Source organism: Stegostoma tigrinum, chromosome 26 (assembly GCF_030684315.1).
Source record: "Stegostoma tigrinum isolate sSteTig4 chromosome 26, sSteTig4.hap1, whole genome shotgun sequence".
Taxonomy (NCBI): Eukaryota; Metazoa; Chordata; class Chondrichthyes; order Orectolobiformes; family Stegostomatidae; genus Stegostoma; species Stegostoma tigrinum.
Window position 1 is genome coordinate 31,886,726 of NC_081379.1, and position 16,592 is coordinate 31,903,317.

At 41.5% G+C, this 16,592-nt stretch overlaps 1 protein-coding gene across 6 annotated transcripts in view; it reads right to left on the reverse strand.

Annotated features, from left to right (window-relative positions):
* Positions 1-16,592, reverse strand: part of tbx5b (T-box transcription factor 5b) — a 72,959-nt gene that overhangs the window by 6,425 nt on the left and 49,942 nt on the right. For 2 of the 6 annotated variants that reach the window (XM_048555752.1, XM_048555746.1), the window contains exons 1-8: positions 13,406-13,746; positions 10,716-10,964; positions 10,296-10,390; positions 8,838-8,957; positions 8,107-8,254; positions 5,779-5,931; positions 2,070-2,161; positions 764-987 (exon numbers count right to left, since the gene is read on the reverse strand). In XM_048555752.1, coding sequence (XP_048411709.1) covers positions 764-987; positions 2,070-2,161; positions 5,779-5,931; positions 8,107-8,254; positions 8,838-8,957; positions 10,296-10,390; positions 10,716-10,865 — 982 coding nt within the window. In that variant the 5' untranslated portion in view covers positions 10,866-10,964; positions 13,406-13,746. Of the gene's footprint in view, positions 1-763; positions 988-2,069; positions 2,162-5,778; positions 5,932-8,106; positions 8,255-8,837; positions 8,958-10,295; positions 10,391-10,715; positions 10,965-13,405; positions 13,747-15,353; positions 15,518-15,625; positions 15,716-16,592 lie in introns of those variants that run through there. The other 4 variants (XM_048555750.1, XM_048555748.2, XM_048555749.1 and 1 more) reach the window with 3 other exon arrangements.

Genomic DNA, 16,592 nt, shown 5'->3' on the forward strand with positions numbered 1-16,592 from the left:
CATTGACAAGGTCAGCCTGCGTGAGGTGAATCTAGAGCTGGGAAGATCGCAGGCCTTCCTCATGTCACAGCATTCCAGCTTGCCAGTGAAGCTCAAAGAGTTGTTTATTTGTTTGACACGCAAGAGGATCAGATAGCTCATTGCTCAGGGAAGCCACCCACAGAAGAGACAGTTTAGGTCTCTCAGTGGGAAGTCTTGAGGCAGAAGACAACCTGTCAGTTTATTCTTGAAATCTGTTGTTTCCTCTGTAATGAGATGCAGAGCTCGGTACCATCACCAGGACCGGAAAGTAGTTCATTTCTGAGATAATGGGAACTGCAGATGCTGGAGAATCCAAGATAACAAAAACTGGATGAACACAGCAGGCCAAGCAGCATCTCGGGAGCACAAAAGCTCCAGCCTGTCTCTGCCTCCCTAACCGGTTCTTCCTCTCACCCATCCCTTCCTCCCACCCCAAGCCGCACCCCCATCTACCTACTAACCTCATCCCACCTCCTTGACCTGTCCGTCTTCCCTGGACTGACCTATCCCCTCCTTACCTCCCCACCTATACTGTCCCCTCCGTCTATCTTCTTTTCTCTCCATCTTCGGTCCGCCTCCCCCTCTCTCCCTATTTATTCCAGAACCCTCTCCCCATCCCCCTCTCTGATGAAGTAGTTCATTTCTGACGCTCTTGATGAGGTAACATTTGCGGGGGACACTGAGAGGAAATTCACATTGAGAGCAACAGAAGCTCTGAGGGAAATTGCGCGCTGATTCTCACCTTTCCTTTTGCTGCAGTGGTAGAGAGGGCTCTGCTCCTGGCAGACTGAGTACGGGTTGGGAGGCAGCAGCTCTTGTGACGAACTTGAAACCCCGTTCTCACATTGGTACTGAGAGTTCAGGTTGTTTGACACAGGCAACACTCGCACTTCTCCACTGAAATGATTCGCAGTAGAACCCACACGTTGTCTGACCGTGCTCCTCGGGACCACAGGGTATTCCTTACTGTAACCATATTACAAAATACAAATATCTTGAATCCACGGGGAAAGAAATATAACACGTCCGCTGGTACTTATAGCTCAACCGTAACGTGGTCTAAATATTGCATCCGTTGTTTTGAAAGATTCTCTGAAAAATCACAACTAATCTTTTGTTTTTAAAAGAAGCAATTTAGAAGAGGTAGTTATGCCTGTTCCCGGGTTCCTTTTACCCGCCTATTTTAATTTGCAAATGTTATAGGAAAAAGCGAGGGGGTGTGAAACTAATTGGATTACACACTCGCTGGGTTAGAATTTGTATGATCGGCCGAATGGACTCTGGGCGCCAAGATTCCTGTTGTTTCAAATAAAGATCTTGTGGTTTTCAGCCAATGCAACGAATTGCATCAGAAGCCGATTTGGCTTAGGGCTCACAGACAATGACATCGAACGGCCGATCTGTATCTTTGAATGACAATAGCCAGGATTTGGGACTGCGCTTCCGAAAGTCTGGCCTCCATAATGCAGACTGAAGGCCAAGATTGGCTACAGTTGCAAAACACCTTCACGCAAGAGTCTCATATTTCACATGATTGTACCAAGGCACGATATTGGACTGGAAAGAGCATTCGACTTTTCCAAATTTCGTTTTGACTGTTAGTTTCTTACACAAGAAACGATTAAAAGGTCGGTGTGCGATTCAAAGAAAATCACATTTTAATCTTTACTTAAATCGCCACATTACAACAGTGAGCACTTTTCATTGCTTGTGAAACGATTCGGGATATTTAGAGTTCGTTCAAGATGCTACAGAAATGCAAATCTCTATTTTTCATTCTTCACCAGGCTAGCGCCTATCTAATTATATTGACAGGGTCGCAATGCGGTAATGAACGTTGTCCTGCATCTAACAACCAACAATTGGATTTGTCCATATACAAACGCCAAACGTCAGAGCATTTAAATGCAGCAAGCATGTGCAGCATTGTAATGAAAGTGATGGAATTAACGAAACTGATGCAAATTCATTGATATCGCATCCCAGGCAAAATTGTTTTAGCTCGACTTCTCAATACCACTTCACTTACGTGTATATGTGTGTCTTACCTTTGCATGCGGGACATTCTGTGCAGCTCCATGTCATCACTTCCTCGAAATCCCTTTGCAAAAGGGTTATTCTCGATTTTGAGCTGTGTAATCTAAATTAGAAATTAAATTAGTTTTGAATATTTTGTGTCACATGGAAGTAAAATGCACTTTGTACGAAAGCGGGTGTTTTCTCCCTACGTTCTTAATGTTGAACCAGATACCAATATTTAGAGGACTGTTTCAGTGCAGACTGAGTGCTCGACTTTTCAGCAGCATAGTTGTCAGCCTGGCTCAAAGATCTATCACAAAGATGGACAGAACGAACGCGCACACTTTTACAAATATATATATACACTCGTTCATATTAAAATCACAGTATTGACGAAACTCAGCACGTCTGGTAGCATCTGTTTATAGGCGGAATCACTTTTCAAATCCGTTATGCTCCTTCTGGCTTGAAGAAATCTGATTAGATTTTGATTTTATTGTATGTGTACTCAAGTACAAGAATATAGTGGAAAATGTATAATGTATAACACAAGCTGCCAACAAGGCAGAAAGAAAGAACAAAGCTAAAAGTTAAACATTGCACTAATTAACGTATGACATGCGAAATGCAGAAAGAAGTCCAGGACTAGACTCAAAACTGTAACAATTTTCCACTTTCCACTAATGCTGCCAGGGCTACTGAGTTTTTCCAGCTTTTAAAAAAAAATTTGACCTTCAACTTCCACAGTATTTTGCTTTTAGATATACATTTGTTTATCCCACATACCGTACAAGCAGAAATGGCCAAAGCTCATTTGTTTGAATTGGTTGGAGGCTGGGTTGAGTTTGCAGTATTGGCTCTATCAAGTGAGGGGGCAGACCCAAACACAGGTCTGAGCGAGCTACTGCTAATATAACTACCGCCCTGGTCAGCACTCCATTCAGTTAGTCCTTTCCGATTGAAAATCAGGCCATATAAAACCTGTTGTTTTACACTCTTTAGGAGTATCATATTGACGATAAATGAATAAAGCTGCAACTACTAAAAAAAAATTCTTGGGATAGTCATTATTTAAGTTGGGGTGAGACAATGGCCTAGTGCTATTATCGCTGCACTGTTAATCCAGAGACCCAGATAATAGTGTAGGTTAGATGAGCTTGAGATCGGTATGACAGGTCGGCACAACATCGAGGGCCGAAGGGCCTGTACTGTGCTGTAATGTTCTATGTTCTTGGTTCTATAATATTGTGGGGACCTGGGTCCGAATCCCGCCATGGCAGATGATGGGATTTGAATTCAGTAAAATATCTGGAATTAAGAGTCTAATGATGACCATGAATCCATTGTCGATTCTCAGTTTAAAAAAAAAATCTGGTTCACTAATATCCTTTTGGGAAGGAAACTGCCATCCTTACCTGGTTTGATCTGGCCTACATGAGATTCCAGACCCATAGCAATGTAGCTGACTTTGAACTGCGCTCTGGGATGGGCAATCAATGCTGCCTAGGCCGGGGACGCCTTCATCCAGTGAATGAATAAAAGAAAGTTGACAAACTGCTAGGTTAAGTGTAAGGGCACTATTTCACGCAACTGAAGTGCACATGGTGTGTGAATTGACACGTCTGTGCGCCTTATGAAGACTCATGTTTAGTTCTAGCATTAAGTCTTCCCTTATTTAAGGCATACACCATTTGCAACTTTTGTGGACGTTTCAGGAAAGTCAACTGTTTTATTCGTTTCTGACTGGATCGAATGGTGGCTAATATTTTCAACAGCTACCGATTCTCCATATTCAACTTGCATATTAGTCCTTTTTATTGACTTCCAAAACTCCGAATTTTCTGATTAAAGTGAATTTAAGTCAAACGAGTGTCCATGTACAGAAATAATTAGACACACCGCGAAGTCGGTGTCTAGACAAAAACTGAAGTTGCTGGAAATGCTCAATAAGCCTGGCAGTATCTGTGAAGACATATCAGAAATAACTTTTAGGGTCCAGTGGCACTTCCTCAGAACTTTTTTTCCAGCAACTTCTGTTTTTGCTTCTGATTTCGAGCATCCGTGGTTTTTACTAGGAGTATAAAAGCACTTTAAGTAAACTGAAGGACAATCTGTGGGGATTATATTGTGATCCAAAAAGCTAATTTACATTTTATGTAAAAAGACTTCACACTCCAAACTAATGTCTAACAGCGAGCAATCGGTTTGGATTTCAAGTCTAAAAACATAGACGCTATTTGTATTTTAGAAAAATTGTATATCGGAAAGGGCGATTTCTGGAGCAACGTGAACAGAATATTTATCACGGTTGTTTTCTTGCTAATTTCACCGAACATCTTTCATTCAGCATTTCAAAGTATCAAAGAAACGCAACTGGAGACAAAACCTAATATTTGAAATATTAGTTTGTAATTTTAAGATAGTTAACAAGTTACAAATGTAATATGCTCAATGTTGTTACATTCTGTGCGATCGTTTTCCAAATAATTGTAATTGATGCGGGATGGGTGCTACCTGCTGTTTACCTGAATGCTTGGGGACGACAGTTTCACACTAAGGCGAAGGTTTGTTGATTCACTTTGACTCATTTGCTAGGGAAACTGAGCGAGCAGAAATCCTTGAATGGTTAAAACAAATTTGGGTTACAGATGGCTTGATTTTTAGAGCTGGAATGTTTCTTCACTGAGTTAATTCCGTTCTGTGATTATTCTAACATTCTCCGGGAATGCTCAAGTTTCCACCTCGTTTCCAGATCTTTGTGAATGAGTACACTTTGGAGAAACGAATATTTGCAATAAGAGTTCACCCGAAACTAAAATACATGGTTCTATGGAACAATTCTCTAGTCCTTCGTTACAAAACCTTGGGACTTCAGGATCGCACAATTTATTTTTTTCATTAAAATTGTACATTTCAGTTCTGTTTCACCATTGTTCAGCTATGAAGGTAAACAGCTTCCGATACAGAGCCTCTGGCCGAATTTTTACCGGAAGACGCGCTTTCTGCACTTTCTAACTACCGACGAATCCGTAACTGCGATTGATTAGGGTCCTCTAACAGAAACGGTTAAGGTCTCTCAAACGACACAAACTCTAAGTGATGGTTGATCTAGAAAACTGTAACTCTCAACTAATTATGGCGTTATTTCAACAGAGGTGGGAATTAACAATTTGACCAGACACTTCACATATGACGCATAATGTGTTCCCTTAAAGTGCCCCACTTCATCTTACAGGAGGAGCGTGAAATATCTTGATAGGCCAAATAAAGCGTAAAGGCTGGACGTTGTGAAAATAAGAGCAGAAATTAGTCAACATACATAACAGGACCACTAGCATCAGAAAAGAGGCGAGACTGTTGAAGTTTTGGGACTAGTTCGTTATGAGTCTGAAACTTCTTTTTGTTCTTTGTAGGCTTTCTATTCCGGTGTCAATCTATTTTATTTTTTCCAGATGCTGCGGGCAATATTGCTTTATACTGTGCAGCAACATGCAATCGTGATCTTTTAACCATCGACTAGGTAGCTGATCCTGACTCAAATTAACAGTTCAAGTCCAGTCCTAAAGCTATACGTTAGAGTTAACGGTGAGGCCCAAAAAGACCCGCAAGTTCCTAATGAGAGACAGCTCTAATTCAGTCCCTCATAGCCTTGTTCTTAGTAAGAACAGCATCTCAAATAGCAGAGATATGACTGGGGGAGTAGGCCCAGTGCAGATCCAGCACGTTGGAGAATCTTACCTTGTGGTTCTGGTAGGACGTGACCGCAATAAAGGCGGTTTCCGAAAAAGCGTGCGTACAGAAAGCGGTGTTCTTGGAACCGAAACCGTTATTTTCGTCAGCCTTTACAATGTGCAGCCTGGGCTGGTATTTGTGCATCGAGTTTAGAATAATCTACGAAAAAAATCGGAAACAAAAGCAGTCATTTTTATTTTAATATCAGCCACTGCATCAAACTGGCTCACATTGGCTTCAGTGGCTTAGCCAAAACTATTATTATGGGAGGAAGACTATTTACGTAAACGGGACGTTCGTGTTTGGAAGCTCATTGAGAGGGAAGAGGGAAGAGGGGGTCATGAACAGGTCCTGAAAATGGACACGGGCTTTTTGCAATGGCCAAACTGAACTTCCACTTGAAAGCCAAAAAGATATTTGACAGGTACCTCCTTTTTAACCCCCTCCCCAGCTCTCTGTTGCCAGTTATAGATTTTGTTGAGGAGGATGCTTAGAGATTTTTTCAAGGCGGCGGTGACATGTTTATTTCAGTGAACGGCGCTCTCGCCATCGTAACCGGTATTTGATTGGAGAACAGGACGGGGGGGGGGGGGTGCGAGTGTATAATTTTAGTTGCAAGCCTGTGATGGCTTTCTGAAGACTTTCTTTCTCCGGTTATTCCAAGATAGTAAAGATTGTTGGTGAAGGGAGGTGGGGGGCGGGGGGACGGTTAGAGTTTGGGAGGGAACCTGGCGACACAAAGACGCTGCCTATCCCGCCATTGCGGACCCTACCAGTCATCTCCAATCGGGGTTGCTCTCATCCCCCAGGCTTAGTTAAATTGCTTTGACAGCCCCATAAGCCCAATACATCAGTGGTGAACGATCTAATGATTTTTAATTTCATTACATCCCGCTTAATTGAGAGGCGACCAGTGCTGGTTTCATCTAGCAATTTGTTGAATGAATTTCTCATTGTTGCCCCCTCCATCCGTTTGTTTAGAGATTTTGTGTGTGTGTCTGTGTGTGTGTGTGTTCGCCGCCTTTTCACAGTAGGGAAGGCTGGCCTTCACAGAGCTTCCTTCCTCCGCAATGCAGTTTCCAAGGCTACCGTTGTCAAACGTAGCGCATCGTGTCTAGCATGGCTCCCTATTCTGGTTCGAAACATTAGCGAAACCCATCAATGTCAACCTGGATCCTACTGGCGCAGTGCTTCGGGTTTAGAAGTGCACACTTAGCTCTAAATAACCCAATATCCTCCCGTTGCGTTTGCTGGCCAGCTAATGCTGCCTTCTAGACAATGTTTGCTTTTTCCTGCAACTAGGTGGATCAATGGTTAGCACTGATGCCTCCCAGCGCCAGGGAACCGGGTTCTATTCCACCCTCGGGAGACTGTGTGAAATGAACACAATCTCTTCATGTCTGTGCGGGTTTCTACGGGTGCTCCGTTTTCCTCCCACCGTCCCAAGATGTGCAGGTGAGATGCTAAATTGCCCTTTGTGTTCAGTGATTTGCAGATGAGGTGGGTGCGCCATGGGAAATGCAGGGTTACAGGGTTGGGTCTGGGGGAGGACACTTGCGGACCCGATGGGCCGAATGACATGTTTGCAAACTGTACGGATGAAGTGGAGGAATCCTGTAACACAAAGGTACGGGAATTCTGTCAGATTTCAGTCGGTTGCCAAGATTCAAAATGCAGAAGAGCAGTTGGGTGTCTGTAATGCAGCGACACTCGTATAGTGCCTTGTACCGCATTCCAAAGCCTGGCTAAATCAATCTACCTTCTACAATCATGCTCTTATTGTTTAGGTAATAACAATCCTCCACATTCCACAGTGCACAGCACCACAATGAGGCAGGATGCCGTCAATTTCAGGTGTAGAGAAGGGGTCGATTGTCAGACGTGTTTGCAAACCCTCGTTTGCCTGAAAGAGTCTCGGACACCATCCCCCACCACACTCCTTCCATCCCCCACCACCCTCGACGATTCACGGCTGCAACTGAAATCGAACCTCTGTCAAAGTTCATTCTGTATAATTGGTCCAACATCAACTTCTATTCCACTTTAGGCTACATTGTTAATGCAAAGAATAACGACCTGTTTATCTCAACTCTCCAACGAACCCTTAGAAGACCATCGCGCCAGTTACATTTATCAATGGAAAACGCAGACGCATTTGTTTGTTTTAAATAATTGGGGATGATTTTAAAATTTAGGACATGCAAGGTTTAATCATACTTTGTATTGTTTATTTTCTCCTAAGACAGCTCGATTTAAACGTTCTGAAGGCTACAGAAGGCTTTAGAAATTGGCGGCAAGAAAGTGAATTGAAAACGCAAGTAACGACACACTTACGTGCCCGAAAGGGTCGAGGTGGTTATTGGTGAGCTTGAGTTTTTGGAAGGAGACTAGTTGTCTCATCCAATGGGCCCCGGTGGCGGGTGAATCTGGGTGAACGTATAACCTGCCTGGCATCGCAGGTTCTGCTTTCCCAGTCACTGACCTTGGGAAAATAAAGCAACGGAAACGGCTCAGATTATTCAAAGTCAAACTCCAACACTTTGCCATCACTCTAGAACACAAACTGAGAGCTTCCCTCGTGAATCAGTTACGTAAATAGCAATACCATTAACAGAATAGGTCTCACTCTCTATGCACTTTCCACAGTTTGAATCCAAACTCGGAACCTATTTTACTCAATGCCCGCTACTAATTGAAATATTTCAGATACCCAACATATTAACTGCGAGGTGGGGTGGGGGGGGGGGGGGGAATCTTGGCGTTCTGTAAAACTTCAGTTTTTATATCTCTTCAAAACAAATTTTTGCGCAATATCGCATTGAAGAATACAATCGACGCGTGCCGAGTTGGACAGGCCAGTCACTTAGCAACACAAAATCTTCTTTATACATCATACATCCGAGAGGGTGGTGCTTTACCCTCCGTATTTCACCGGTAGCGATATTGAGCAATGGCTGAATGCCTGATAACGAGACAATCTGAACCAATTCAGGCCAACTGCCATTCACTGCTTCCTGTTTGTCCTGAAAGTGGTGAACCGCACGCAAATAAAGCAGAGCGCCTACCATTTGTTATCAGCGAACTTGTAACGGTGGTCGTCTGCTGGCACAATATCCATCAGAAGGATGTATTTCGTCTTCGGATTTAACCCGGTCACCTTCACTTTGTAACTAGGAAACATGCGCCTGAAGAGAGAAGGGGTAACTAATTCAGTATTGTACATGAATATCAAGCGTGCAAAGTGCTCCTTCTGAAAGGTATCAATTCACGCACTTTCAAAGACAATGGTGCCAGAGACTAGCTGACTCGCTACACTTCGTACTTACTGACAAATGGTTTGGTTTTAAACGCACACTGTAACATTGGGAAGACAAATTAAAGAAAAGAAATTGATCGATCTTAAGGAAACATCACGCGACCCGAATAAACACAGGGTTATAACAGACGCAGTCAAACACGCGGCGTTAATATATCGAGGTAACACACAAACATGGCTTCGACCATGGCCTAATTTGTAACATGCATACAAAACCTAATGTTTCGCCTCCTTGCTTCGACAATTGACTTTTGGTTCCAAACACTAGACCTGTTTATAAAATATTTCAGGAAAATCATCTGAATACAATTTAAGTCGGTAAAAAGTCACACTAGGAGTGAATTAAAGAGCTTTTAAATGGAAACACAGTATTCATTGTCTCGCTGAATTATGAAAGAACAGCTTGAATATATGTAGATCGTTATAAATATTTATCACTCGTTCAGCGTAAATGGGATGAAAATGAAAGCCCACAAGGGAACGTAGCTGCTTGCAAACCACAGGATGAAACTACAGAGAAGTCTTATAAGAAATGTCACAATATTCTGTCTTGGTGTACATTTCTATTTGGAATATTACCGTGCAAATTATCTTAAATAGCATAAACGCTAAATAATGTGACGTGTCACATCTAAATATGATATCGAATTAAATGCAAACAGATAATGGCAATGGGTAGATGGTTTCGTGTAAATAAGTTTTTTTTATTATTTCAGGAATTTGTGTCCATTAAATATATGTTTGTGCAATGTCGTAAACTATTTCCTGATAACCCTTTGCACCTTGGTTTCCACAGTCTAAAGACAGGCACTGTTGGGACAAAATCTGCGTTTTCGTTGCAATTTCTGGAAGCTGCTATTTACATTTAGTAAAGTGCCTGGCTGTTCCATCGTGGCTGACAGGCTTTGCTCTTAGCAGTCACTTTAAATATTTCATATTAAAAATTGATCACTCTGAATCTGTTTAATGTTGAGCATTCCTGTTATTATCTATTATTTTCCCCTCTTCAGAAACACTTAGAGATTTCCCTTTGGGACCAAGCGAATTTTGAATGGACGCAGGTAGTTATATCACGATGAGGTCTAGATAGAGGAATATTTACATAATCAGTTTTAACCCAAGGTTGCGTGGTAAAAGCGATCACAATCGTTGTAAACAGTACCGACTATGACTACAGCACTGTTCTATTGTTCTGATAGGTCCTTACCTTCCTGCTTTAGTAATTATCATCTCAGTCCCGACTTCGTGAAATTTTAACCATAACTCGCGTTCATGCAAATACACTTTGATTCCTTCCATGCCCTACAATAAATGGAGATATCAGTTAATACGTAACTTCTTTTTTAAATCATACATTACAGTCAAATAAATGCAATCCGATGTGCTGAAGCAAAGATTTGTAATGGTACGTGTCTGGTCAGAGGTATTGGAAATAATAGTCCATAATTCTGCAACACGTAACAAGATCAACTAATCAGACCTCTCCGTACACCAGCAGCAATAAAGGTGTCAGAGATACGTTCCTCGACATTTACATGCAACGCCTGGTTGTTATTCATGTTTAGCACTAACATGCACTTACTGTACTCTACTGAATATGGTTTTGTCAGGGGCATCGAAGACCAACCTGTTGAGTGTATGTAGCTTGTTGTGGGGAGGGGGATTTTCTGGCGGCTCCAAGTTGGCTGTCCTGCTTACTTTCAGATAAATGCTCATTGGGCTCAGACTCGCTATGTGGTGCTGCTGGCAGCCCGAAGCCTTCCTCCGTCTCCGCCATATTTCGCCACACAATTCTTGCAATAGAGGCACCGTAATCCAAGCACTGTGAGCTAAATGTTGTCAACGTATTGCGAGCATCACACAGCAGAGTTCCCTCCTGGCAAATATACAAAAACAAAACACTCATAGAGGGCTCCAAAAGAATAGAGAGGGCTGAAATGCTCCCAACGAGAACACGTTTCCCAACCAGAGCTACTAAGCGAGAATGCAGGCCTTTTATATTAAGTTATGGAAAATTGAAGGGGGATAAAAAGAGATAGTGTCAATCTTAGCTGACTCCAAAAGATAAATGAGGTATTCACGAAATTCGTCTGGACTTCTGGAAAGAGTAATAAAGATAAGATTCCAGGCAGCTTTTGAGCAACCGTTTGATTAGAGTGTAAGCAGCAATTACATTTCCTCTACTTTATAGACCCGTGTTTTGTGCGGTATACCAACTTCTTCCATTAGTTTTATTGCCTTGTTAAAGTGTCGGTAGCTTTCTCGACATTAGCCCGAGCTTGAGGCCGTGCTAGTACAATGACTATTGTTTCCTTAGCATGAGTGAGTACGTTTAAACCACTCACGGTGCATACACTCCAAGTGAGGAAACAACCGAGCATGTGATTGTCGTAATAAAACGAGCAGTTTGCAGAATCGTGTGTTTGACCTCCTGAAAATCAAAATAATCGAAACTATGCTTTTCGAAATAACATGCAGTTTTAGGATCTGAAAGGCCAAACGTGGCTGAATTTAACGACACCCTCTCCTGCGCCCCCACCCCACCATATAAGGTTGCACTGATATTTTCGGTGTACACAATAATTTAATCCTTATTCTGGTCTACAATTTAAATTCAGTTCTTACATCAGTTAAACGCTGTTAGATACTTTAATTTGGGAATTTTAGCTGAATTGCCCATTTCTCAGTACCTCTTTGCCCTAAATGCTTTGGTCAAAATATAGTATGGTCGAAAGGTTACTCACTATAATAGAGTACAACAATAATAATCGGGTTTATAGCGCAAATGAATCGTAGAACACAGACAATTTGATTTCCAGTTATTTCAGTAATTACTATAAAGGTTTTTCAATAAACTCTAAGAATAAAAACAATTTAGATATACAATAACATATAATGTTCGCTGATCAGCGCCAACTAAACTAGGCCTCTGTGATAAACATGCGAAGAATCAGTGATGAGGAGGATTACAACGTGAAGTTATATGGGTCAGATTTACACTGAATATGAGACATCTATTGTGTTCATAGTAGTGTTCATAAAATTATATGCCCGTGGCTCACAGCGCTATTTAATGAAGAATTGTTTATATAGAGGTAAAGTACCTGAAACACAGTGGCTGTAAACGCGTTTACATAACAGTACATGTTTTAAATATCCCTTAGTTGATAAATTATGAATGATGCTTAATTTTGAATGTTAAATTTATGTTTTATGTTTAAATATGAGGGACCATGATGCTAAAGAGTCTTCAAACTGAGCACGTAATTAGGAATGCACGTGAAACATTGGAAATACTGTTATAAATAATTCACAGCAATCGTGAAAAAGGCGTGTGTTTCCGTAATCGACTGCATTAACTTGCTAAAACGTAACCATACTGAAAGGAAGGTGTTATTGATTCTTGGCATGTTTGAAAAAAAAACAATGCAATAGATATTTGAGAACTTATATATTTCTTTTATAAAATGTTGGACTTTTTAAAAGCTTTTTTTAAAATTAAGCTTAGAATTTGGTCTATGTAAATAAAAATGTTTTTATATTTAAAAAATGATGAGCAACGCTGCTCTGTAGGAAGGTTGACACCGGGCTGTCACACAATTCTGCAATTTCGCTAAGTTAATAACATGGATTTATCCTTTAGAAGATATGATAAATTGTCCCAATATCTAAAGAACACTGGTCACTGGTCGATGATTTAGTTCGCGCTCCAGAAGAAGCAGTCACTGAATCCGGGAAATAACAGTTTGCAAAGTCTCTCAGTTATAGAAGGTGGAGGAAAATTATTTCTGACGATATTAATCTGACATTTAAAGAACGATAGTCATCAGGAATCTTCAGTGCTGACTAGAGGTTTACACGAAAGAGTTGGAATTTTACGTTTAACGTTCACAATTCAAGTTGCATTAGAAAACTGAAGTCAGGTATTAAACAGAGATACAATCTCAGCATTGACCTTTCTGTGTGAATCAGTATCTCTCTGTAAAGATAGGCCGCAACGCCGCGTGTGTAAATATACACTGCTCGCTGGTCAGTGTCCAGCGTTAGCGTTCTAGTTTATTTTTCTATAGACGCTGAACTTTCTTCCTGCAAATCAAGCTCTGTGCATTTTGAGAAATCTCGCCGACTGTCATATACGGCAACGCGGAATGCGCCCTTTTGTTTTCTTTTCCACGTAGGCCCCGTTATTCGCTGATCAACACCGATCAACCCGGTCTCGCACACTACACAGAACTGAACCTCACGCACGAAAGCAAAAACAAAAATGCAAAACGCAAAGGACCTAAACTTTAACCAGAATAAATAAGAACAATATACCTTCCGGTCTCTCCACAGTGGAAGGGGGGTTTATGGAGCCGTTTCTAATCGTGGTTTTCCCTGGCTACACACAGAGCACTTCACAGGCTGAACAATCCATAGGTCTCCAAAAGCAGTCCGCTTCTCCAAACACTTCCAGGTTGCCAGACGCGCAAGAGGGATCCTGAGAAAAAGATAAGGCCTTATCGCGCTGTTTGGGGGCATCTAGCCGCGGAGGAGTGGGGGGTCGGGGGATGGGGGAAGAACTTGCCGTTCAGAGTGCTGGTGAGGAAGGAGTTCCCTCACTCAGAAGGTGGATTTGGTGGGTGCTGAGTGTGTGGGGATTATAGGAAAGGCGTGCACTTCCACAGAAGCGCGCTGACTGCAGTGACGTGCTGGGGAGCCTTTCGTGCTCTCAAAGTGCTGAGCGTTTGTCCAACCAGCGCTCATCTTCAACAGAGCGCCTCATCCTAGAAACCCCCAGCAGCTCAAAAACAGCACAAAGACACTGTGAGACCCAGGAGCACCCCACCATCCATCTTGGCCCATTCTTCTAACAAGAAGGTGACCCCACCCCCACCCGCAACCACCTCTCAAACCCCTCAAAAACAAGAAAAAAAGAACAGGCGATCACGTCGAATAAAACTTCACCGACACCAGTGCAGTGCAAATCCTATTCCCCTTTCAGGTTACAGATAACTTCACAGTTCAGCATGACATTATCCAGATGGGAGAAACAGAAATCAAGAAAGTAGCAAGGCTGCCTGAAGGAGAGAGTGTTGTGATACAGTATATCGGCTGCTTCTGTGTCTTTGTATGTGTGTTTTTGTACTTGTCAGCAGAAGGGAAGAACTTTATAAATAGTTTATTTCTTGCGATTTGAATGCGAGGAGACTTCGCTCGATGGTGGCGGATTCTGGAAGAGATTATCGGAGGAGGAGGGAGAAATGGGGGTGTGCTCCGATTTAAACACTTGCCCACTTCACTTTGATTAAAGCAGTTAAACGCCACTCGAATCTGCATGATCTTTTTCACTGTTTTTTCGTTTTAAAAGATCATGTTTAGAGTGTCGTCGAACAGGTCAGAGTCTGATAAACAGCGCGCTGTCGAATTCTGCACTCTGAAGCGAACCAGATTGGCCATTGCATTTTGATAAGGCATGCTGTCCTTTCAATGAAGGCTGATCATTCCCAATGCCAATCAAATCTATTTGACTTCTAAATATATTGCGTAGTCCGAGGTGGCATCTGGAAATTAACGATGTATTTACGATTTACTTCACTCGGTCTTTGAACAAGGCGAAGAGAGATACACCTTTAATTTTTATGCCTTAATGCTCATCGGCGATCCTCATCAGTAATCGTCATAGATCAAACACACAACACTCGAGGACAGAATCGTTGTTGTATGCAATACATATTGTGTCATATTGCTGTGAAGTTGATAACAATTGACTGCCAGTAAAAATGCAGAATATCCCATCCAATAATAATAACTCCCTACTTTGAATGTAAATAGGACAGATGAAAACTATCTGATCTTTTCTCCAGACAAACTTGGCACGAGTAAAATACGCATAAAATAATGATTAACAATTGCCATTCTTCTGACTATTGTAACAATGCTATTTGTCTCCTCTTATCCCGAGTGTTTACCTCATTGATACCTTTAATACCGAGGCAATTAAGATAGTAGATGAGCCGAAGGCAGAAATTCCGCCAAACATTATAAGGTTTAGATTAGTTATGGCTCAAAAATGTCAGCAATGGATAGATACAATATCCGATTTCAGCAATTCTAACTGAATGTCAATGTTTCCTATTTTGTTCACAATGAAAACAAATAGATATTCAGAGCATATGGGTTTTAAACTGGACCCGAAAATCCTGGAGTATAACAAATGAAAACCCATGATTAAAATACGATAAAATACATCAGGAATCAAGTAATTGAGATCTGATGTACCTACCGACAAGGTGCAGGATTTCAGAACGGTATGAAATAAAGCAACAGAATTCCCTCCCGTTGGATTCCAACTTGCAGTCCTTTTTTTAAAAAAATGGTTTAATTTAACTTCTATGAATCCTTGGCCCAGTTGTACCGACGTCGCCAAGTATCTCTCCCTTTGAACCGGTTCACCGTCTTGAACGAATGCACTGTCAGAGTTGCTGACTGGTCACAAGCCAATACAGCAGATAAAGAATACCGCGAGAATATCCGCGTTATCCATCAGCTATTCACCTATAGTACTCGCCAACGTCACTGTCACGCAATTCGGCTTCTTGGGTTGACCGCAACCGAAGTGAAGGGTGAACCTGAATCCAGTTCATTCCTGCTAATATGAATGAAATGCTTACAAAACTGCCGGGGTTCAGCTGTTGTATTTCAGAGTAGATTTCGAATCCCAGAATGCTTAGAGTGCCTTCAGAATTGCAAATAATTAGAGGTTAAAGTGACAAATCTGCATTTTGTATTTAATCGCCTGTTAGGTCTCTACTCTTAGTCGAAATCTTGTCAAATGAATGTCCAGACACTTCGGTGACAAGCAATAGCTATACTTAGGAATTGATAACCTGTTGGTTCACTGGCATCAAACGGCAAAGGCGAGGGACCAATTATTACGAGTGATAACAACAATCCAATCCTCTCCAACCCGACCTAAACTTACATCGTCGTGATTCTCTCGAGTCAAATCGTTAAAAAAAATTAAGAAGTTTTCTCGTGACGTCGTGACCCGGGCCCATATACCAATAATGTATAATACAAACGCAAAACAAACGTGTTGATTACAGAGAGGGTTCCAAAGAGTACGAGAGGCCTAAAAGTTTCGCATTTAAGGGAATAACATTGTCTTCATTGGCAAATATTTAAAGTGAGTGAAGACGAAATGGTGTGTAATGCTTATGTTTCTAATAAAAAAAAGTAGTTAGTTCTGGTTAACATAAACTACATAATAGTGATTTTTGTTTTGTATGTGCTGCACCTAGTTAATGAAATTTAAAAGCCAAAGTGACTTAGAGAGTGTAAGAAAGATATGTGCACGAGAATTGTGTAAATATGAATGAGAATCGGCCTCCGTAGCTGAGGTAAAATAGTATTTCAACATTCAAATTACATTAGCGCATTTGCAGCTAAATTAATATTTGCCATATGATATATGTTTAAACACGCCCAGACGTCGGATAAACTTTACAATTCTGGAGGTGGA